The sequence below is a fragment of the Eleginops maclovinus genome, chromosome 6 (genome assembly GCF_036324505.1).
Source record: "Eleginops maclovinus isolate JMC-PN-2008 ecotype Puerto Natales chromosome 6, JC_Emac_rtc_rv5, whole genome shotgun sequence".
Taxonomy (NCBI): Eukaryota; Metazoa; Chordata; class Actinopteri; order Perciformes; family Eleginopidae; genus Eleginops; species Eleginops maclovinus.
In genome coordinates, this window is record NC_086354.1 from 1,045,589 (window position 1) to 1,070,296 (window position 24,708).

At 44.0% G+C, this 24,708-nt stretch overlaps 1 protein-coding gene across 4 annotated transcripts; it reads left to right on the forward strand.

Moving 5' to 3' along the window:
* The first annotated feature begins 10,164 nt into the window (after window positions 1-10,164).
* On the forward strand, window positions 10,165-24,381 carry LOC134865754 (uncharacterized). Of its 4 annotated transcripts, none has more exons than XM_063885451.1 (6): window positions 17,142-17,870; window positions 18,684-18,742; window positions 20,104-21,104; window positions 22,275-22,430; window positions 22,584-22,682; window positions 23,050-24,381. In XM_063885451.1, the coding sequence occupies exons 3-6, from the start codon at window positions 20,106-20,108 to the stop codon at window positions 23,356-23,358; spliced, it is 1,563 nt and encodes a 520-aa protein (XP_063741521.1). In that variant the 5' UTR covers window positions 17,142-17,870; window positions 18,684-18,742; window positions 20,104-20,105; the 3' UTR covers window positions 23,359-24,381. The 4 variants fall into 4 exon arrangements, with proteins under 4 accessions (XP_063741522.1, XP_063741521.1, XP_063741519.1 ...); XM_063885450.1 differs by having other exon boundaries at window positions 17,744-17,870; window positions 18,597-18,742; XM_063885452.1 differs by lacking the exons at window positions 17,142-17,870; window positions 18,684-18,742 and adding an exon at window positions 10,165-10,255.
* Window positions 24,382-24,708: the final 327 nt, after the last annotated feature.

A 24,708-nucleotide genomic window follows, 5' to 3' on the forward strand; every position in this document is an offset into this window, starting at 1 on the left:
CCCCGAAATGATGACTGTGGTCAAGCAAGCCTGTGAAAAAGGCCCTCTCACTTGGACTGTTCCGTTTCCCCCCCTTTAGTTTGGATTAGTCCATGTAATGGTTTGGCCCAATATCTAACGTCTCCGTAGTTGGTGACGAGAGCTGTGAGTTCCTGCTGCTGTATTTCCAGTTTACCTGTGTTAGTGTGCGTCCATTAAGATGTAAGTACTGTTAAGTTGATATGTGTTTTGTATTGACTGTGTTATAAGAATGTATGATGTATGTAGGAGAAGTTGAGAGTTTGCAGCTGCAAGAGCTAACTAGCCATGCGCTCATTTCTGCAAGTCATGCTAACCTCATTCTGCCAAATGGGCACTATTTAAATATCCCTGAGTTGGGATTTGACATGAAGAATCTTAATATTTACCCTGTTGGTTATGTGTGATATTAAGTTAAGAAATCTAGCTGTAATAATGAATAGTTCCATGAACATGTGCCTGCTACATTTTCTCATAGAAGCTACTGTGGCTACAGCCATTGCCTTATGTTGGAGTGCCATCTAGTGGCCAAGTTTGTATTGCAGAAGATTGCAAGTTGAGTTGATCTGTTAGCCATGCAATGTTAGTAATACTTATTATTGTATCCTTATTTCAGAAACCACACACACACACAAGCAAATGCATGTAAAGAAAGTTAATAAAGAAAGAAAGAAGATAACAACGTGATTTACTGTCACTCAATGGTGGATTGGCATCTGGAACATTAGTTTATAATAGACGACGGACAAAGTCATCCAGTCTATTTTTCATGGTCCTTCGAGCCGGATCTGATTCATCATTGATAAAGATGTATGCGATGTCAGAAGACCCGAACAGTGCGCGTGTCAGGAGGAAGACTACCCTCCCCGCGTACCTGGAAAGCTACGATCTCACAGCCCTCAGGAGAACATCCAGACCTCCACTTCATTCACTATACGGCCATAGGCATGAGGATGAAGAAGCAGAGGAGCATGAAGGAGCAGTGGGTGGTAGGCGTTCACCATCGCCCATCAGTCAGTGCAGCCTTCAAGACCTTCATACAAGGGATGGATGGAATCCCAAGGATGATGAGTCCACTGAGAAGGTTAAGAAGCCTAGCAAGGAAGGAAAGAGAGCCTTATTCAGTGAGTTAGAGCTGATACAGATGGAGAACGAAAATCTTCGCAAAGAAAATAAGAACAACGAGTTCGAGATGGAACAGCTGAGTCGCAAGAGTGCCTTTGAAACAGAGCAGCTACAGCGTCAAGTTTCACATCTGAGTAGTCTGATTCAGACATTACACACAGGCGATTCCCCTGCAAAAGACAGATCAGCCCCTACTCTCCAATCAGAGGTAAAGGAACAGACCAGAAGAGGAGCATCACCATCACCCCCCAGGATGGAGTCAAGCAGGGAATCACGCCTGAGAGAACCATCACCAGCACTGTCTAGGATGTCAGAGGCATGGAAGGAATCACATCAGAGGGAACGCTTTCCAGCTCGGCATAGGATGTCAAGGGCAAGTAGACAATCAGATACAAGAGAAACATCTGAAAGCGAAGATGAAGAGGCATACTGGAGGCGGCCTGCTAGAACTCCACAATCCCGTGGTTATAGCCAGAGGCCCTATAGGCACAGCCAGACACCAAAGTCTCGTCACTCTCCGTCTCGATCGCCAAGCCCTATCGGTGGACGGGAGCAGACTTACCGTGGGCCGAAGCCTACTATTCCAGATATGACACAGCCCAGTCCAAGAGAATTCAGTCGTCTTCGAATAGCTCTTGAAAATCTTCTGCCCAGGCACTCATCAGAAAGGTTCAGATACCAGATCTTAGTTGATCATCTGAAGAACGAAGAGGCACTCCTGATTGCTGATTCATATAGTAATTCAAGACATCCATATACAGACACAATGGGTGCACTCGACCTCCAATATGGGCAGCCCCACCAACTTGCCTTGCAGAGGATAGCAGAAGTTATGGATGGGCCCAATATAGCGAGCGCCGACATCAAAGCCTTCAGGATGTTTGCTCTCCGGGTGCGTTCTCTGGTGGGCATGCTGGAGCAGCTAGGAAGAAAAGGCAAAGTAGAGTTGGAGTGTGGCTCACATGTCTCCCGGCTGCTATCCAAACTCCCACATGATCTCCGCTCTCATTTCCGGCGACATACCCATCCACATGTGGTACCCATACCCACTCTCCTTGATCTGGCTGACTGGTTAGAGTTCGAACTCCAGGTACAAGAGGACAACTCTAGATTCAGTATCAAGAGCACGATAGAGAAGGAAAATAAGAGCAAAGATCAACAGAGGACCTTCAAGTCAAGAAAGGAGTCCTCCACCGTCCTCCTAAGCACAGGTGTGTCGCCTACACAGGTGAAGACAACACCGCCTTCTTCTGACACCAGTAAGAAATATTGCCCATACTGTGACAATGATAAGCATTCCTTTAACAACTGTGCAAATTTCAAGCTGCTTAGCACCACTCAGAAGCAGACCTGGATAAAGAGCAATAACGGCTGTTGGCGTTGCGGCAGGGCACATCGTGCATCTGAATGTGACCTGAAGATGCGATGCAAGACATGCAACAACCGACACCTCCTTGTTCTGCATGACCTCAATGAGCGGTCTAAAGAGAAATCAGGGAAGGAGGGCAAAGACTGGATCCAATCCAAGTCAGAGACACATAAGAGCAACACAGAGGAGGTTTTGTATATAGACAGGCCACTGGAAGGACGGAAAGTGCTACTTAAACTGATCAAAGTTGTGCTGCGGAACGGAAACAGGGCCATCGAGGCCTATGCCATCTTAGATGATGGTTCCGAACGAACCATCCTCCTCCATGCAGCTGCCCATCAGCTGGGTCTCGAAGGCCAACCTGAGGAGCTCCACCTGAGAACTGTCCGGCAAGAGCTACAGACTGTTCGTGGTGCTGTTGTGTCCTTCACTATATCTACAGCAGCAGAGCCTCAACAAACATTCCGGATCACCAGAGCCTTCACTGCTAAGCGTCTGGGTCTAGCCGAACATACTTACCCCGTGCAGAGCCTTCAGAAGAGATATCGGCACCTACAAGATCTGCCTCTAAAGCCCTTTCAAGGTGTGCGTCCACTGCTGCTGATAGGCTCCGACCACCCGCACCTAATCACCCCAGTTGAACCTGTGCGTCTGGGGCCACCAGGAAGTCGAGCAGCTGTGAGGACTCGACTGGGATGGACGCTCCAGGGTCCAGCCCATGGAATGAAGCACTACCTCAATGAGCAGCAGTGTTTGTTCACTGCCACCACATCCACTCCACCAGACATCTACAGCCATGTAGAGAGGTTGTGGCAGATGGACACACTGCCCTGGCATAACGAGAAGCTCAGCACGCGCTCTCGTCAGGATACAGAAGCCATCGCCATCCTTGAGAGCCAAACCACAAGGGTGGAAATAGCCGGAGTATGCCGCTATGCTACTCCTCTTCTTCGGATGAAGGACATGCCTCCACTTCGAGCCCCGAAGGAAGCCGTTCTTCCCCAGCTACGGAGCACAGAGAGAAGACTGGCCCGAGAGCCAGAGAAAGCAGCAGCATACATTGCTGAAGTCAAGAGATTGGTGGAAGCTGGTTACGTCCGTAAGCTACCACCGGAGGAGGAAGACAACCACACCCGCTGGTACATTCCACACCATATGGTGTTCCATAATGGCAAGAATCGGGTGGTCTTCAACTGTTCATTTGAGTATGGAGGTAAGAATCTCAACAAACTCTTGCTTCCTGGTCCAACACTGGGACCCTCTTTACTCGCAGTGCTGCTACGGTTCAGAGAACACGCTGTGGGTATCAGCAGTGATATTCGTGGCATGTTTCACCAGGTCAGACTTCAACCACAGGACCAACCCCTACTCCGTTTCCTGTGGAGGGACTTGAAGCGTGAAGAGCCACCAGACATCTATGAGTGGAGAGTGCTTCCCTTCGGCACAACGTGTTCACCCTGCTGTGCGGTATTTGCCCTCCAAAAACACATCGTGGACCACAGCAGGGAGGGAGATGCCATCAGGGACGCTGTGCTGCAGTCCTTCTACGTGGACAATTGTCTGAGGAGCATACCTGCTGAGGTGGATGGCAAGGCCTTGGTGGATCAGCTACAAGCTACTTTGATTAGTGGAGGCTTTGAACTGAGACAGTGGGCAAGTAATAAAACCTCTGTCATTGCTCATCTCCCACGAGAGATCAGGTCAGACAGTGCAGAAATGTGGATAGCCCAAGGCCAGCTGGATGCCCATGAGTCTGCCCTGGGACTGCACTGGCATTGCCCTTCAGATACACTGTCATACAAGTCTCGCCCCTTGGAGCACTCTACTATCACCATGCGCACCATTTATCAGGTGCTTGCGAGCCAGTATGACCCTTTGGGTTTTATCGTGCCATATACCACCAGGGCTAAGATGATAGTTCAGCGGCTGTGGGACAAAAGACGGGACTGGGACGATCCATCGTTGCCTGATGATCTGTTACGCACCTGGCAGGAGTGGGAGAGCGAGCTTCCAGTCCTACAGACCATCAAGTTGGCAAGATGCTACACCAGCCCTGGTATGGATTCCTCAGCCATTCAGAGGGAGATACACGTCTTCTGCGACGCTTCCGAAAGGGCCTATGGCTCTGTTGCTTACCTGAGGAGCGAGGCGTCCGGGGGTGATATTGAAATAGCCTTCCTCAGTGCCAGATCGCGTGTAGCCCCAAAGAAACAACAGTCCATCCCTCGTCTGGAGCTCTGTGCAGCGCTGTCCGGAGCGCAGCTGTCTAAGGTGCTGAAAGAAGAGCTGACACTCCCTATACATCGAGTGACCCTGTGGACGGATTCTACCACCGTCCTCGCTTGGCTGCAGTCAGACTCCTGTAGGTATAAGGTGTTTGTGGGAACACGCATTGCCGAAATTCAAGATCTGACCGACAGAGAGGCGTGGCGGTATGTAGACACAGCAAGCAATTCGGCTGATGACATCACCCGAGGGAAACTCCTTTCAGAACTCACCGCAGACAGCCGCTGGCTTCGAGGACCTGCCTTCTTATGGGAGAAACCAGACCAGTGGCCTCAAGCGCCCATGCAGCCAGCAATCATTGCAGACAGCGAGGAACAAAGGAAAACCATTTTCTGTGGTCTCACCTCTACGGCAGTCATTCCTCCAGTCCCTGATGCTGATCAGTACCAGACTTTTCATGATCTAGTCAAAGCCACTGCTTTGTCTTTACATGGGCAGGACAGCGCACAGCTTACAGCTGACAGTTACAGAGAGGCTAAGAATATTCTTCTTCAGCAAGTCCAACAAGACTGCTTTGAGGCAGACCGTCAGCAGCTCGTGGCGGGTAAGCCTCTGTCCAGTACCAGTCGCCTCCTCTCTCTCGCACCTGAATTTGATAGCACCTCACAGCTAATACGGGTCGGCGGACGCCTGCGTCAAGCTACTACACTGGAGGCTGGGGCAATACACCCAATTGTGCTGGATCCTAAGCACAGAATCACCCAGCTCCTCATCCAGGAGTACGATGACCAGCTTCATCACCCAGGCAGTGAGCGTGTGTTCGCAGAAATGAGGAGGAAATATTGGATTCTAAGAGGAAGAGAAGCCATTCGTCGGCATCAACACCGCTGTGTTCAATGCAGGAAGTGGCGCGGCCAGCCCGCCATCCCAAGAATGGCGGATCTACCTCCAGCTCGACTCCGCTTACATCAGCCTGCCTTTTACTCCACTGGAGTCGATTGCTTTGGCCCGTACAGCGTTAAGATTGGTAGGAGAACTGAGAAGAGATGGGGTATTATATTCAAGTGCATGACAACCCGAGCTGTACATTTGGATATTCTCTCTAGCATGGATTGTGATGCCTTCTTAATGGCTTTGAGGCGGTTCGTGGCACGTCGAGGCAAGCCCTTCGAACTACTCTCAGACCACGGAACCAATTTTAAAGCAGGTGAACGTGAACTTAGAGAGACCTTCAACTCACTCAGCTCAGACCTACAAGCCCAGCTTGCCACTCAGCAAATTCAGTTCACCTTTAATCCCCCAAGTGCTCCTCACTTTGGGGGTTGTTGGGAGAGGGAGATAAGGTCACTGAAGCAAGCCCTACAGGTGACTGTCGGCTCTCAATCCCTCTCTGAAGAGGTCTTGCGCACGCTATTAATAGAAGTAGAGGGGATCTTGAATGCCAAGCCCCTGGGCTACACTTCATCTGACGTGGCTGACCCTGACCCAGTTACACCCAACACTTTGCTGATGGGGCGGCCTGACGCGTCCCTTCCTCAGGTGGTGTACCCTGAGTCAGAACTCCTCAGCCGACGGAGATGGCGTCATAGCCAGTTGCTTGCAGATCACTTCTGGAAGCACTTCATCAGGAGCTACCTGCCAGGTCTACAGGCTCGTCAGAAATGGCACTCAGACCCACCAAGCCTGAGTGTTGGGGACACCGTGATGGTGGTTGACCCTCAGCTACCTAGAGCGTTGTGGCCAGTGGGGAAGATCACCCGGACCATGCCTGGACTTGATGGTCGGATCAGAGTCATCGAGGTGAAGGTGGGAGATCGCTCCTACACACGTCCAGTGGCAAGAATCATCAGCCTACCCAGCATACCGGATTAGATCGTATAGACTAAGTAGGTTAGATAGGCCCTTTAACAGGTACAGATTTCCTACAGAAATCTGGGGGCGGCTGTGAAAAAGGCCCTCTCACTTGGACTGTTCCGTTTCCCCCCCTTTAGTTTGGATTAGTCCATGTAATGGTTTGGCCCAATATCTAACGTCTCCGTAGTTGGTGACGAGAGCTGTGAGTTCCTGCTGCTGTATTTCCAGTTTACCTGTGTTAGTGTGCGTCCATTAAGATGTAAGTACTGTTAAGTTGATATGTGTTTTGTATTGACTGTGTTATAAGAATGTATGATGTATGTAGGAGAAGTTGAGAGTTTGCAGCTGCAAGAGCTAACTAGCCATGCGCTCATTTCTGCAAGTCATGCTAACCTCATTCTGCCAAATGGGCACTATTTAAATATCCCTGAGTTGGGATTTGACATGAAGAATCTTAATATTTACCCTGTTGGTTATGTGTGATATTAAGTTAAGAAATCTAGCTGTAATAATGAATAGTTCCATGAACATGTGCCTGCTACATTTTCTCATAGAAGCTACTGTGGCTACAGCCATTGCCTTATGTTGGAGTGCCATCTAGTGGCCAAGTTTGTATTGCAGAAGATTGCAAGTTGAGTTGATCTGTTAGCCATGCAATGTTAGTAATACTTATTATTGTATCCTTATTTCAGAAACCACACACACACACACACACACACACACACACACACACACACAAGCAAATGCATGTAAAGAAAGTTAATAAAGAAAGAAAGAAGATAACAACGTGATTTACTGTCACTCAATGGTGGATTGGCATCTGGAACATTAGTTTATAATAGACGACGGACAAAGTCATCCAGTCTATTTTTCAAAGCCGTCTTTCACTTTTGCGTGGTCAAACCAGCCGCCCCTGCATTTCGAGCGCGTGATTAGTTACAGGTTTACGGTCATGCAATAAAACCACCCTGTGAAGCTGTTGGAATTAACTGGTGACTTTCAAATACAGTCTCACAAGTTGATCTTACAGAAATACTTGAATTATTCCAGGTAATGAACTGAATGAACATCGAATCAATAGACGTTTTGTATGGGCAGATCAAATCCACTCTTCCTCCCTCCCTGGACCCGTTTCAGTTTGCCTACCGAGCTAAACGGTCCACAGAGGATGCAATCACCTCCGCTCTACAACCAGCCCTCACACACCTGGACACTAAGAACTCCTACGTCAGAACACTATTCATAGACTTCAGCTCAGCATTCAACACCATCATCCCCCAGCAGCTTGTGTGTAAACTTACAGACCTGGGCCTCAGCCCCTCTCTCTGCAACTGGTTGCTGGTCTTCCTCACAGAGAGACCACAAGCTGTCCGGGTCAACAACAAGACATCGAACACACTAACACTGAGCACGGGGCCCCCCAAGGCTGTGTGCTCAGCCCCCATCTCTTCACCCTGCTGACTCATGACTGCAAACCCAACTACAGCCTCAACCAAATTGTGAAGTTCGCTGACGACACTACCACTACTAACTACAGGAAGGAAGTGAACCAGCTGGCCCGTTGCTGCCAAAATAACAATCTCTTCCTCAATGTGGGGAAAACAAAGGAGATTGTTGTTGACTTCAGGAGAACCCATTCCAAACCCCCCCTCCCTCTGACCATCAATGCTGATGGCTCACCTGCTCCACAGCAGCACCAAATTCCTGGGTGTGACCATCACAGATGACCTCACCTGGAACTACTTGCACTACTGTCAAACTGTGTTGATTGTGTCCAACATATGTATATATTACTTAGTTATGTTTTTTTTTGTATACCCCTTTTTACCCCCCTATATTTTTTTTTCTGGCTCTTTATGTTATATGTTCTTGTTTATATTTGCACTGTGGGACTGCCAGAAACGGTATTTCAATTTTCTGTATGTATAACACATGTGGAAACTTTGACAATAAAGTGGACTTTGACTTTGATATATTCGACCTCTTTAAAGCTACAGAAAATCGCACCGAGGAATACAAATACTATGAACTACTTTTACTGTGTACTTTTTGAGAAAGGCAAAATTCCCTCCAGAGAATAACAATGAGCATTTTCGTCTAACTTTGATGTGGCCAAACATTTTTTTTTCCATAAATAGTTTAGGATTCTGCCATGTTTGTAGTACGTACTTCTAGGGCTACTTGCACAAATAATAGGAAGTACTTTTACTGTGTACTTTTTGAGTAATTTGAGTTTCAAAGCAGTCCCCTCCAGAGAACAAGAATGAGCATTTTCGTCAACTTTGATGTGGTCTAAAAACATTTCTTCCATAAGTAGTTTATGATTCTGCCATGTTTGTACTTAGTACTTCTAGGACTACTTGCACAAATAATATGAATTACTTTTACTGTGTACTTTTTGAGTAATCCAATAGCAAAGTCACTCCTAGAGAATGTAATATTTCCTTTTCATTTCCTTACACATACCAATCTGTTACTACCTCAAATTAAGTGGTGGAATGCAACTAAGAAAGTTAACTGAAGTTCTGTAATTAAATACAGTTTTGAGGTACTTGTACTTCACTGTAATTTCCATTTTATCCTACTTTATTAATAAATAAATTCTACTCCACTATAATTTCCAGGCAAATATGGTACTTTTTACTCCACTAAATGTATTTGTTAACTTTAGCTTTTATGTAGTTAGCCGATTAATATTATTCATATAAAATAAAAATAAACTAATAATATGTAGTAGTTTTTTTTATTGTGATAGACACCTATCTTTCCCAGCAATCAGCAAGTGCATTGTCACAGAACCTGCCTATTCACCTCACAGCCACGCATTATGACCATGTGATGAGCCATTTTGGCAGTGATGACTTCGAAGCTGCGTTTATTTGTTTGCAGCATATAATATATTTCTTCATTGTGCAATTTGAAAATTCATGATTCCCATCGTCAAGGGTAATGGTTTTCCCAACCAAAGTTAACGGACTAGCATATGTCATTTGTATGCTAGGCTTTCTTTACTTTGGAAATAGCAGCTTCTATAAATGGGTTGGTTTCACGTGACGTCACATTGCTGCATCGCGAGAGCGCGAAATTCAGATGGAGGAACGAAAGTGAAGTAGCTTCTGAGGATCTGCCGTCCGAAAAAATGCCCATGTTTTGTGTAGTTTACGGCTGCTCCAATCGTTCTAACCGACAAAAGGAAAAGGGGTTTTGTGAGCGTTCGGGCTCACACCTACGTTCCCAATGATGGAAGGACCACTCGGTACTTCGAAACACAATGAAATCTTTATTTACAGAACAGTACTTTCACAATGGTACTGGCGGTTAGTGGCTCTCGTCCTGCGGGCGAGGGGAAACAGTCCTCACTCTGGCCCCCGTCTACTGCAACAGCCCAGAACCAGGTTACGACCATGACTTTAATCAGGTACTGATTACCTGATCCCGATCAGCTGTCTGGCCTCCGGCTGAGCCACTCCTACCACTCCAGCAGCCGGCGCCCTAACCACACCCCGCTGCCACAGGGTTTTATAGAGTACCAAAGATTGTCATTCACAAAGGTAAGAAATGTAAAAAGCTCTCAGTAAAAAGTGGATTTTAAACCTACGTCTGCGCTCGGGAGGAGCAGAGTCTGCTCATGCCCGCGTGTCTGCAGCGACCACTTCGTCAGAGGTATGTTAGCTAGCTAACTTGGTTTTTGTTCCTGTGTTTATATAGCATTAGGTTGTCGTTAAATGCTCATTTACTTAGTAATGATTATTAAGTTGCCGGTAGTCTAATACAGCCTTTCTCAAACTTTTTTCAGTCAGGGCACCTTTCAAAAGTGCATAAAATATCAAGGCACCCCAATATAAAATATGATTAAAAACGACACTACATAACTGCATAGCCTAAACATAAATGCAAATGTCCTGTTTATTTAGACGGGACAGTAAAGTGCAACACGAACTGTGAATAGTAATAATGATAATAACAACTTTATAGGAACTTTATCTAGCAGCACCTTTAAAAACACAGAAGTGCTTCACAAAACAATAAACCAGTCACAAATGTCATAAAACCACAAGTAAGCAAGAACTCAACAAGAAATTGAGACCAAGAGAACTCAAATGAAGTGCAGGATGCAGTTAAAATAAAATAAAGGGGGTAGACATGACAACAGATAAATAAAATGAGATACAATGAATAAGATAAGAAAAAGATGCAGGTTAAAATGTCATCATAGTCCTTGTTTCCATCCGTGTTTCCATCCGTGCCATCCGCACACACACACACACACACACACACACACACACACACACACACACACACACACACACACACACACACACACACACACACACACACACACACACACACAATGAGAGAGCAAGAGAGAGAGAGGTCGACGTGCGCGCAGAGCGCAGGCACGCTCTCACACTTACACAAACAAGCCGCAATTGAGAGAGAGGAGGGGTTTTGACTCACCATCAGTGGGAGACGTGAGCCTGGTGCGACGCACACAACCGCCCTTTCCTAGCAGGGATGGATGAGAGGCAGACACGGAGCTCCTGGTCCACAGTCCTCAGGCGCTCCCTGTACTTGTTCTTGATGTATGTCAGGCTTGAAAAGCTCAGTTCGCACAGATAAGTTGTGGAGAAGGGTAGCAAAATAGCAACAGCGCTACTTGAGGCCACTGGGTACTCTTTTTCCACTGATATCCAAAACCTGTCCAATTCCATGTCACCAAATCTCATTTTCAATGTGCGGTCTTCCCTGATCTCCATCAGTTGCTCCTGCGTTGGCAGTGACAGGTCCTTTGCGCTCTCCAGTGCGCTTGAACTCCAAGGATCACGGACCCAGTCAAACTGAGCGTAAGATTCCGATGGAAAATAATGACTAAAACGCTCCTCGAGAGATTTCAGATGCTGGGCTATGAGGGCAGAAAGTGTGCTGCTGTTTACATGTTTACACGTTGCACAGGGGAAACATATCCAGCCTGCCCTGTCCCACAAAGGAACGCCAGAGCGTGAGCTTAGATCTGAAGCCACGCAGTTTGTCAGATGAGGAGAGGAGGTTTTCTTCTTTGCCTTGCATTTTAATGTTCAGCTCATTGAGGTGCTTAAAGATGTCAGCCAAATACGCGAGTTTTACGCACCATTGTTCATCTGCGAGCAGCTCTGCATATGCATTTTTCTCTTCTGTCAAGAAAACTCTTGAGTTCTTCTCTTAACTCGTACAATTTTTTAATGCACTGTTATGTCGTGATAACGACTGTCATGGCACACGTTTAAATATGGTGTTTTACTGCCACCTTGTGGTTAATTTTGAGATAGGCAAGCACTAACAGGAAGTTAACGTGCATTCGCAATAGTTGTACTCGTACTGTCTTACCGAGAAGTTGATGGTCACTTACTTAACACGTTCATGCTTGAGAAGGCTTTACTTGTAAGTACACAAAATACTGTATGAGCCACTGTTTGTTTTGTAGTCTGTTTAATGTGATGGAAAACGTTTTGGGAAACTTGCATCATTAGATTAGATATGAAACCCTGCCTTAATGTAGCGTGTTTAGCATTATAGCTAACATTTGCCTGTTAGGCTATATGTACCTTTGTGCAACGTGAACCAATATATTCTTTAATTTGTACTATTTGTTTACTTGCAGTTTTACAAATATCTAGAGGGAAAAACACTTTAATAGAAGAAAATAAAGAAGTAAACAACAAAGGAAATACACTTCTGCTTCCAAGTCTTTTATTTGCTAGTTTAGCCCTCAGAGTGTTAGCTGTCTGTCAAGTTGGGCAAAGGAGCGCGCAGCTAGGACAGAACAGTAAAAAAGTAACCTGCACGGCTAGCAGCAAGGGCGAAACCATGTAGGTGATATTGGGGGGGTCCAAATGAGCATTGGGAAAAGCCTTCCTGCGGGGGGTCTGTGGGTCCTCCCCCAGAAGATTTTTGATTTCTTAGATGCCATTTCCTGCATTATAGTGCATTTTAGGGTGACCTGTAAGACAAATCCTAACCCCATGAAATAGATATAGAACAGTAGATTTCAGCCCTTGGTCCAAATGTGAGCCCTTCCCAAAATATTTAAAGTGAATTTTGTACAATTTTCATATAGGTCTATTGATAAAGATGTGCTTGTATAGAACATAGATTTAAGAAATGCAGTACAATGACCAATTAACAAGTTACAATTCAAAGCTTGTTTTTTATTGTAGGCTGTCAAGTAGCAAAACACAAATACAAAATGTGCAATTGTTAACTTATTGGCTTCTTAAACAAAGATAAGTGATATTCTGATAATTAGGTCAAAAAGAGCATAGAAATATATCTAAATAAGACTTAAATAAATGCCCCAAAAGTACGGAGGCGTTCCCCATTCATTTCCACAAATCTTTGACAGATCTGTCTCCTGTCCAATGCATCCAATTTGTCTTGATGGACATGGCAAACGGCAAGATTGTTTAGCCGGGTTTGCGTCATTGATGTTCTCAGCCATGTCTTCAGGCGTCTAAGGGCACTAAAACTTCGCTCAGCCTCTGCTGAGGAGGCAGGAACAACCATGACAAGTCGCAAGAGGGCCTCCACTTCCCTAAAAAGATGTCGTACCTCTGGCGTCATACCCTTCAAAATCTCTGCTACCTCTGAGAGACTTGTACTGGGGTAGTTGGCCTTGAACATTTTCAACTGTATGTCCAAAGACATGGCATCCAACTCTGGGTATTCATTGATGAGTGTATCCATCTTCCCAGTGATGACAATGTTTTCTAACTTTTGTAGCCTCTGAAGCCCCTCTTGGCTAAAACGCTCTGAGCACTGTGTAACGACAGTGTCTAAAGTGCCAAAGTACTGCACTCTGTAGTAGTCTTGAGCCGTATGATGCTGATGCTGCATGGCTGGACCAGTGAAGCGTTTTGGGGGCATTCTCACGTGAGGCATTTTGATGGGCTGCAGGCTTACAGATGTTACAACCTGAGATGCTCTCATGTACAGCTGGCCAAAATGCCCTTCTGATCTTTTCTCCTGGATCCCTCTCTTCACATGCTCCACGGCAGCCAGCATCCCTGATGTCGTCTGTCTTCTCTGCTGCAGAGAAATGTTCAGCTCCTCCAACATCGACATCACATCTTCTGCAAGAAGAAGGCCAAGAAGTGTATTGCCCCTCAAAAACTTCTCATGAAGGCCACTTGCTTTTGCAGCCACATCCATCATGGAAGACTGAGCCATTTCCTCTGTTGCAGCAAGCACGGAGTGGTACTGATTGAGAACAGAGCGAATGGCTGGCGTTCGCACCGTCCACCTGGTGGGGCAAAGAGGCTTCAGCGATGTGTAAGGAGCTGTATGATCCGACTTCGCTATAGTTGCAAAGATGGCCCTGAACTTCATAGACTGGTGGAACAACACGCCCAATTCATGCACCAAATGAATAGCATCTCTTATGATAGTGGAGGATGCACAGGCAGCTTGGGTAATAAGATTGATACAATGTGGCCCACAGTGAACATAAACAGCCAGAGGTTGCTCCTTCTTCAGATGTGCTTGCACACCCTGCATTCGTCCCGACATATTGGCCGCCCCATCGTATGCTTGACCTCGTAGCTGGGAAAGAGGTAGATTCAGGCGAAGCAGGACATCTTTGGCTGCACTTGCGATGTTCTCTCCAGTAGTGGATGTAACCTGGTAGAGACCGATAAATTCCTCTCTGGGTTGCAAGTTTTTGTCAATGAAGCGCAGACAGAACGACTCTTGCTCGACTCCAGCTGCATCCTGTGTCCCATCAATGATGAGAGAGTACTGGATTAGGGGCAATGACAGGATCTCCTTAACGATGTCATATACTATTTTGTTGCCGATTATGTTTATGATTTCATTTAGAATTTTTGGGCTGGTGAAGTTATTGCCTCTCTGGAGCCAGCTGTTGAATTCGGCGTCATCCTCTGCTTTATAAATCATCAGTTGGTGCAAGTTTCCCTCTTTGCTGTCATGCCCCCTGAAAGCATTGCCTTGCCTTGCCAGATACATAATCCCACCCACAATCTTCAAGAGGCTGTTCCTAGCCTCATGCTGCTGTTTCTGTAATTGCGTTGAGAGTTGTGTAGTGATTGGCTGTTTGCTGTGCAGATATGTGGTCATCGCTGCTGCATGACAGTCGCTGTTTTCATGCTGATGGAACTTCTCAAGTGCTTTTTTCCAGTTACTGAAACCTGTTGTTATGAATGCCCCATCAGCCTTACTGGCTAAAGACGATTTCTGAATTGCAAAATATTTGGCACAATAAAAACACAACACCCCCTTCAATGCCTTGCTGTAATGAAGCCACGTGTGCTTCCTAAACCAGCTGTCCTGAAATTTTAGTGTATTTTTGGTCAAGGACTGAGTTTGAATAAAACAAGAGTTTGGCTGATGTGGTCAGCTACCAAGCTCCTCTGCATGCTGATCACTTCTCTCCCTGCCTGGGTCTGTCTCTCCTGAAAAATATATAATATGAAATGTTGACTTATACTGCTAAACTAAGCTTATTGGGTGCTTACCCTTAGTATTTATTTATGTGTTCTACAAAATTGTTGTTCTTATTCCAATATCTTACGTGTATCTTCTGAGCAGGTGCCTGTCTGTCCTCTCCCTGCAGGTGCCTGTGAATTTCCAGCCTCTGTCTCTGCTTGTCTTCCTCCACCTCCTCCTCTATCTCTAACTGTGGGTTCTCCTCCACTACCACCTCCATCCTCTCCCTCAGCCTCTGCTCCTCTATCTCTTCCTGCCTCTTTTCCTCTACCTCCTCTGTCCTCGCCTCCATCTCCTCCAGCCTCTCTGCTGTCTGTCACCTTACAAAAATATGTTGATGCATGGCATACGAACAGATTAGGGATAGTATGACTGTAGAATTGCATGGTAAGTTAAGTTGTAGCAAAAAGGGCTTGCCAAAAAGGACAAAATTATTACATCGACATAATTTATTCAACACAAAAACATGGTTGCACAATATCACATGCTCTTCCAGGATCTGACGATACACCACACAATTCCCAATTTGTGTTTTAAGCAGTAGCCTACTGTCTCTTCCACAGAAATACATGTAAATAAGAAGAAAAAAAACTTGTTATTGTTGTTGTTATTTGTAGTAGTACTACTACTAGTAGTAGTAGTAGTAGTATTTTATTTCATTATCTGTTTTGTTTGGTCCTCAAAATTCACTGAATTTAAACTTATGAATAAAGAAATATACTTATTCTTAGTCTTCTTCTTCTTCTTCTTATTATTATTATTATTAGTAGTAGTAGTAGTAGCAGCAGCAGTAGCAGTAGTATTTAATTAATATCCTAGTAGTTGTACGGGTAGCAGAAAGAGGTCTCTATAAAACTCCATACAAGTTTGAGGAGAGTATTTATTAAAGTGTGCAACACATTGCTATTGCGATATCTTAAGTATTGAGCATTATGGTACTGACTTATAAGTTAATGGTGCAGTACTTAGTTATGTTGTTTGTCCACTAGAGGGCGCTCTGAGACCTGCATAGTGGGCATGTCGAGGTTAAGCTACAATTGAGGTAGACCGAGCTAGGTAGCAGGAGATAGGGAACTGTTCCAGTCGGTGTTGTAATGTAAAGTGTGTGCTGATAATTCTGACAAGTAAATAAGTTATCAAACGGATACTTATGGAGTGAAGATGTTTTATTGGATGAAGATGCAACAGCTATATTTCTAATTTGCATTTAGTTTGGTGGTGTAGATGTATCAAATCAAATCAAATCAAATCAATCACTAACGTCCTGGGCTACTTGATGTTTTCGGGTTGCTATCGTGTTGTGGATTACTAGCTAGCTGTATTAATGTGAACCATGGCAAGATCCTGGAAGGTAGGCTAATCAACCAGTGTTTTCTTATAAGTTCTCTGCAACTGTGCAGTAGCCTAGCTCTAACGATGCGCCCTGCCACGTTGCTAAAACCTGTCTAGTGCCTAAAGAGCAGAATAAGCCTTAATGCTTTTATGAAGGGTTTCCATTCATTCATCCATTTTGCTTAGTTTTTAAAGAGGGACCCTGCACTTACATTCCTGACTGTAAAGAATGAACGAATGTCTCGTTTCTTGGGAGGGGGGGCCGTCATCCATTATGTCACCGAAGTCTAGCTCTCCGAAGCTAAGAATCCGCGACCGCAACTTGACATTCTGGGCTAAGCCAAGTTCACAACGGGGGAAGGGGGTCGCAATGTTTTTTTTTTCCTTGATTGTTTGGTTGATTCGTTCTCTTGTGTTTCCCACATTGAAAGTAAATCTGGAACAGCAAGGGACTGATCTAGGAAAGAAGGAGGACTTTTATGTCACATACTAGACAAAATATTGGAGGGGACAGATTGGTACTTTCCCAACATTGGGGGGGACGTGTCCCCCTCAATGTCTATGGTGGTTACGCCCCTGATTCAGCCTGTTCAAAATGTTCTAGAATTAAAGAAAAAGTTGGTGTAGTTCTTGTTTTCCTGGCGATTTACTGATCCACACTCCAGTCCAGTAGGTGGCGGTAATTCACATGTTCTTTGGTTGCCATCCGCTAATAAATCTCAGAAGAAGAAGGAGAAGAAGAAGCAGGAGGGAGAGGAGGAGAAGAAGAGAGACCGTGGAGCATGTATTAGAGCATTGTGTTAGGTTTGACCAGGAGAGGCAGCAACTCATCCTTGGACTAGATTCTGAAAGTGTGCAGTTAAGCAGGAAAACAATTCTGCAGAAGAGCTCAAGTCAGATGTGCTTTAAGTACCTTTTCCAATATCTAGAAGCCACAGGACTGATTAAAAGGATATAATACCTCCTTTTATTTATTTATTTATTTTATTTTATTTTATTCATTTATTTATTTTCTAGATTAGAGCATTTTCGCCCAGACTCACACTCCAATACGGTAGATGGCGGTAATGCTGCTAAAAAGTTGTTTGCCAACCGCCAATCAAATATATAAGAAGAAGAAGAAGAAGAAGAAGAAGAAGAAGAAGAAGAAGAAGAAGAAGAAGAAGAAGAAGAAGAAGAAGAAGAAGAAGAAGAAGAAGAAGAAGAAGAAGAAGAAGAAGAAGAAGAAGAAGAAGAAGAAGAAGAAGAAGAAGAAAAAGAAGAAGAAGAAGTTTTTCACACGCTACTTTTGTTCTGAAAATGTCCACACTCCAGACACTAAAAACCTTCATCGCCCAGCGGCTTGCTATCGCTGTGGAGGAGATATCTGGGCTGCTGGAAACCACTATCTCCAACTATGAAGAAGAGATCTCCCGCCAGCGCAGGCTGCTCACACACGAGAGGTCCCAGTCCCAGACCAACACAGCAGGTATCTGATCCTCTGCCCGGCTGAAACTCCACATCCTATCGATGTGTTCTTCTCTTCTACATGTAGAGCAGCTGACTAGTTGTTTTGTCGGGTGTGTTAAAAGGTCGTTTAGCGTCAATCTAAGAGTTTGAGCATTTCCGGTCTTTCAAATAGAACCTACTGTCCATTTGATCTTCGGTGTATTCACCAAAGGCTCTGCTAAATCAATTAAAAAGGGATTTGGCATTATTTATTTGACGAGCATAGGGGGGCGAAATGCCCAAATTCGTGTTTCATGGTAAAGCTGGTTTGATATCATGGTAAATGTATATTTGTTCAACAGCACTTTCTCTGTGACTTCAATTAACTGGACTTCCTGCAGAGTTGCAGGCCTCCTCCATTGGTTGCTCAAGAGATCACACAATTGTGGATCAATCACAGCTTGGCGCATAGATCATTGATGATAATAATAATAATAATAATAATAATAATAATAATAATACAGCTTTATTTATACAGCACTTTTCATACAGCAGGTGCAGCTCAAAGTGCTTTCTGTATGACGCATATCACAAACTAAAACCAACAAGAACAGATTATCCTCAGGTCAGATGTTAAGACCTGTTTTGGACATATGCAGCATAACATCATAAAAGTAAATAATAGATTATAAAAACTCAATTTTAAGAAGGATGGTGTCGCTAATAAAAAGCTAATTTAGCTGTCATTTAAAAATGTCGGTTTAAGGCTCTCCAGAATAATAATATGAACAGCTCAACACTTCTCCGAATGAATGAACTGCTTCCACGGTCCACGTGTGTCCTCCTCCTACAGAAGCTGGTCAGCTGTGAGCCAGCTCCATCGGACTGAACAGGGTCTATCTGCTGCACAAGGTGTTTTTAAATGTTTTTTGTGTGGATTAAGATCATTGACTGTATATAGTCTGGTTTGAATCCAGTCCTGCCCGTCATCCAATGAGGCGTTCCCTAATTCATCCCACTCTTTTGAAGTTTTTTTTTGTCTATGAATAATTGTAAAAAAACACCAGTATTGTTTACAGAGTTACATTAAACTGCAGTGTTGTCACAAAATCAATCAAATATAGGAAAATTGATGCTTGATACTTGAATATGCTTTAAGAAAACAAACAGCCTTCTTCCCAGCTCTCCGTAGGGTTTCTTTTGTTCTGTTGTCAGCTCATTTCTAAAATCAGAAGCCTCAGATTGATTATAATGAGGGGAAATATGAAGGGTATATTTCAAGTTTGTTATGTAAATAAGTTATCGGGCTCTTTTCTTATCAACTTAGATTTGTTAGGAAAAGGTTTTCAACTAAAAATGGTCGAATTTATTTGAAAAGTGGGCTTATTCACACGAATACTACTGTGTCATATGTTTATATATTTAAGAAAGTACAATATAAGACAAGCACAAGTTTCATTTGCGGGCCATATTCCATTATACCTTTTTGAATTTGCTAAGGGCCTATTCAAGATGGCCCGCAGGCTGCGTTTGGCCCCTGGGCCGTAATTTGGACACCCCTGGCTTAGGGTATAGCAATTTCATCTGAAATAAAAACCATGTAAATTACTCGATTAGATCTACCTGTTTTATAATTAAGCAGGGTTTCCCCCAGCACTTTACAGCTTAGGCAGCTGCCTAAGTAACGCATGCCTGCCGCCTTAACTAAGGTCTTAAAAAATTCACGGTCCCCCTCCCCCCGGACAGCCCGCCACCTTAACTAACTTATTTTCGGCAAGAAACCCTGATTAACGTTTGTAAAGTACAATTACTCGATACCATAACAGGGCGGGTCATTTAGGATGATTGCATATGAACCGCAGCATGAAGGCCCCCTATTTAGCAGGCCAATGGGGTTATAGGAGTTTGTGATATGAATTCTGAAAGGAGGGGCAGGGTGTGTAAGCACAGTGGTTATTAACACTTGATGAAGGCTTGTAAATTGGTCCTTTTTGTTTTTCCTGTAGCTCTTAAGGTAGTTAATGGCGCATGACAAATTGATTGGTTGTTTTTTTTCTCTCATGGCTAGGAGTTCATATGTGCTCTTACTTAATGTTTTTTTTAAAGTGGTAACTGGTCTAAATGCAACTTCTCAAAGGCAATCTTCTTCCATGGTAACAACAAAGTAACCCTATCTTGAACCTTAAGATATAGCAGTACATCCTGGTTTCAAGACCACAGGAACATGTTTCACTCTATCGATGTATAACAGCTTGTGTTTCTTTTATTTGCAGATATGCAACAAGCTTTTAAATTTCGAGTCCTCATCCATCACGAAATAAAGAAGATCACTTTTCAGAATGGCGTCCCCTCGTCTGTGGAGGATTTGATTGAAGTGTTTAAACAAGCTTTTTCCATCAGCACAGAAATAGGTCTTCTATACAAAGATACTGACTTTGACGACTTCTTCACTCTGACCTCTACAAGTGACCTCAAGGATAAAGACACACTCAAGGTAGTGCACGTTCCCCCAGGCATAAAAATGACCAAAGTCCCTCAGGGGCCCAAACATGAACCATCTGATATGTCCCCTGTGTATGATCTGCCCTCTGTGGACTCACGAGACCCCGTCATTCCCAGCCCCCCTGCATCTGACAGGCGTAACCTGTGGCCTGCCGTCTTTCCAATTCCCATTTTCTCCTACAACACAGAGATGGCTTTGCAGCAGGGCAACGAGAAGTTTTTGAAAGATGGAACGCTGCTGACGTCACAATGTGTTAAATCGGACATTCTGGAGCGCCTGGCTGAGGCCATGTTCTCTTACACCGCTTATCCCAATGATCCCCAGAGGACCGCAGTCGCACATGCACTTATAGACAGGCATCCCTGCCTGAGGGAGCCGGGCTCCTATAATGGGTGTGACGGGTGGCAGCAGAGCCTCAAGTACAAATGTGCAAACTACCGGAGCAAACTGAAAGCCCACGGGAACCCTGAACTGATGATAAACACACTGAAGCACAAGCAAGAGGGGGATAGGAAACCTGCCAAGAATATCAAGAAACCAAGGAAATCTGAGGTAAACTACTACCCCCCCCACCCAGCCGGTGAAACAGAGGACAGCCTGGAGAATATGAGACTCGAGCTCATTTCAGCAAGCGAGTCCAGGGACAGTAGCCCGATGATCAATGACATGATGTCAAGGACGTACAGCTGCCGGAGGAGGGAGGTGGTGGGGGAGTCCATGCAGGTGGCCAGATTCAAAGAGAGATGGCCCGCCCTCTTCAGTCCTCTGCAGGTAAAGAAACCGGTTGAATGATCAAAGTGGCTCTTAAACTGAAGGAGGGACTCAACAAGGGTTTGTGAGGGACTCATTAAAGGGGAGGAAAATCTCTTTTTTTTACCAAACATTTTCTCTGTCAAAAGTATTTCCAACAGTGTTAGGATTAAACTTTTCTTTTATTCATATTATTTACCAGCCCTGGCCCTTTATTTGCAGAACTCACTTTTGCGTTATGTTTTCCTTAAAAAAACAACAACACATATTCCCATAGCAAAATGTACATTTCATATTTATTCCTGTATGGTTATTATGGGTGGGGGAAATAATCGATACAGCATAGTATGGTGATATTATATCGATACACGGCCGCCAACTGTCGATATTTTATTATATAAACTATTCATATTGCAAATCCAAATGAAAGTATTTAGTGAAAATTGCTTTCTCAATCCACTAGATGGTGGTGAGCTCTTTCTTGTGCGGTCGTGGCCGTGGGTAAAGTCAGTGGGGAGCAGGTTGGAAAGGTGGGCCATGAATATTGAAGATGACTGTGGTATCTTTATCGCTGTGCACTAGTGCTGTCAGCTGGAGTGTAGAAGCGTATTCCTACAGATACATAATAAAATGCAAAGGGGCAATGCTAGCCAATCATATATCTGCGGCGAGACTGGTGATATGTTGATAAATGATTGTCATAAAAACATACTAAGGAAGCACAAGTGATGAAATGCAAGAATGATACCCCCAGCACCTTTCTGCCAGAAATAATCAAACTATTTCAAAGAAAGATTTGGGCAGATTGAAAGGTTTAACGATACACTTTCATCGGCTTGTGGGAATAGAGACAGAGTGATAGGTTCAGCTGGGGAGGGAACACACCTGACCGCTGATTGGAGGGTGAGCGAAGTGGGATGGAAATGTGTGAATGACAGATATAAAGATGGTCTGCCTGGTTGAACTTGTGCTGAGCTTCATTATTTGGATTTGACTGGTTTTAAGGTTAGCATTTAGCATTAAGCTCTCCTTTTGTCAGCCGTGATTGGAACTTTTTGTGGTGGAGATGGTGACACCAGCTTTCCAACACTTGTCTTACTGGAGCTTCTGGTCACACTGTATGTATCCTGCTTTATACCCCGCCTCCCTAATGTTTTCTGTATAAGTTGTTAACAAGATCCTCTCCTCCAGATAAATGAAGAGTTCCGAAGGTGTAACACTATCCCTCTGGAGTCCACGTTCATGTCTCAGCTGGACAGGTTCACTTCAAAGTTCCTGGAGTTATTCAGCTCAAAGGGAGGAGCGGTGGGACAGCGCATGAAGGGCATGATGGCTGAACTGAGTCAGGTGAGGAAGGGGTGTGGAACCATAACCAAGACAAACTATAAATGAATCCAGAGCTTAAGGTTTACTCAAAATGATCTTTGGTTTAAAAAAATGTTTTCATGTTCATCAATCCTAGGTTCTGCTTTTTATTTCTGATCCAATGATTGCCTGTAGGGTCATCATGTGTCCGTGGTGAAGAGGAGGGACGTGACTCTGAGATGCCTCATTGAGTACCTCGGGGAGAGTGTGCAGGATCTCATCTCTGACTACTTTGTAAGTATTGTCCTGTTACTCTGTTTGAAGGTGCATCTGTATATATGTATAGATGTGTGTGTGTGTGTGTATATATACACACACTTGCATATATGTATATGTTTATATATATTTTATGCATTTATTAAGGATTTTAATACATAATTGTATTTCAGTAATCCTCTCACTTGTACAATGAAATGGAATTGACCGCGTAAAACCCACAGACATCAAGTGACTTTTAACAAAGGGCATGATTCTAGATAATTCCAAATCAAAACACAGTTAAAAATTCAGGATAGACTGCATGCTGGTGACCTCCTATGACCCCAAACCAAGCCAATTCCTGCTCCTTATATTCGTGTGTGTGTGTGTCCTCGTCTTCTAGAGAACAGCGGAGGAGAAAGTGCATCAGGACCACCAGGGTATGACCTCTCGGAGTATGAGCGTCTATGTCTGTCAGCAGCCCGACGCAGTGGGCATCATCATCGCTGGGACTCCAGTGATGACAGACCTGGATAACCTTCCCCGAGCCTGCTGCCTTCTCCTCGGCCTCACATATGCCCTAAATCTGGATTATCCTCCCAAACTTGCCAAGACTTTTGAAGTCTTTCAGAGACTATTTGTAGGACTTGATATGCTTCAACCAAAACCAACCTCCAAGTTCATCAGCCTGAAAAACAAACTGTTCACTTAGACCTGTGCTTTTTACTGACTTCAGTCAAGTCTCTGTTTTATAAGTGTAATACATTTTAGCAGCTGTGAAGGCGCCTGGTTATTTGACTTCAAGGATTGTCCTGCAGGTTAAGGAGACATTGCAAAGGAAAGAGTTGGCATGTGGTTATGGTTGTGAACATCGTCCTTTAACTTAAACACACTAAACAGTGGAACCAGCAGCCTTCAGAGCTCTATTGTTCTCCATGAAGCTGCATTCATTTTCCATGTGAGGTCAAACATGTATATTCACATGTGGTTTAATTCTATTACGATTTTTCTCTAAGGGGGAAAATAATACTGAGATTAATGTTAACATTTTCAAAAAAGGACCGCATTTATTCCTGTTTCTTAAATGGCACTGGAGAGAATGTTAAAATGATAAAAAGATTGAGGGTTTGTGTGAGTGTGTGTGTGTTTAATTTAGCTCAATTCCAGCAGCAGACCAGCAGGTCCTGCAGCATGTGCAAAATCCTGAAAATGTTTGAAGGGTTGGTAGTTTTGATCAAACTTTTTTGATTTTTTAAATAGTTTATGAAAAAAAGTAGATCCAAATATAGATGTAGAGTAAATAAAATGTAGAGGTCATGTATTTGTGGTGGGCTGATTTGACGAAAACCCTGCACCCGGCCGACACAGGACCTTCCTCCTCTGCGCTCTTATTCTGTAAACGACAACTTCCTGTACAGAAATGAGAAAACTGTGTTTTTTCATTTCTGTTTTATAGTGATCTTATTTTTAGAAGTAGAAAATGATCCCGTTTATTGAATTTAGTTAATCCCTGTTTGACCATGATAAAGGGAAATACCCACTCTTTTTTTGAAAATACCATCAGATTTCATAATGATGGTATTAAGTGGTGGATTTATTCAGTGGGAGACTGCTGACGGACCTCCACTCCCCGCTGCACATGGATACCGGAGGTCCCGGGGATATGGAAATTAAATATTGACCATTCCATTGAAAGCAAGAATTGCCCCAAATAAGACACATTGTTACTATTGTTTTCCTTTGTACTTTTTCACATTCATCTTACTTTATACTCATATTTACAGGCTGTTGCAGCTAATCCACAGTACCTTTCTGATATTTTTCCCACAACAGAATCAAATCAGATTTACTGGCCAAAAATGTTTGAGTAATTCGAATGTGTTGTTTGTTCACAGATTTTACACAGTTTAAGACAATTAAGTAAAGAACCATGACAATGAAAAAATTGCCAGATAAAGCCAGAGAAAAGAATATTTTGTCTACAGAAGTATGAACAAATCGAAATGCTTTGGTATAGTCTGCACAGTCTCTGGGGAGCAGTCCTCAAAACTGGGGATACAGT

What these genes read in the sequence shown, in the direction of transcription:
- LOC134865754 (XM_063885449.1), top strand. Translation starts at nt 17,702, where the DNA reads ATGTCCACACTCCAGACACTAAAAACCTTCATCGCCCAGCGGCTTGCT. An exon ending in CCCTCTTCAGTCCTCTGCAG is followed by an intron (nt 21,105 to 22,274) that starts GTAAAGAAACCG and finishes CCTCTCCTCCAG; the next exon opens with ATAAATGAAGAGTTCCGAAG. An exon ending in ATCTCATCTCTGACTACTTT is followed by an intron (nt 22,683 to 23,049) that starts GTAAGTATTGTC and finishes CTCGTCTTCTAG; the next exon opens with AGAACAGCGGAGGAGAAAGT.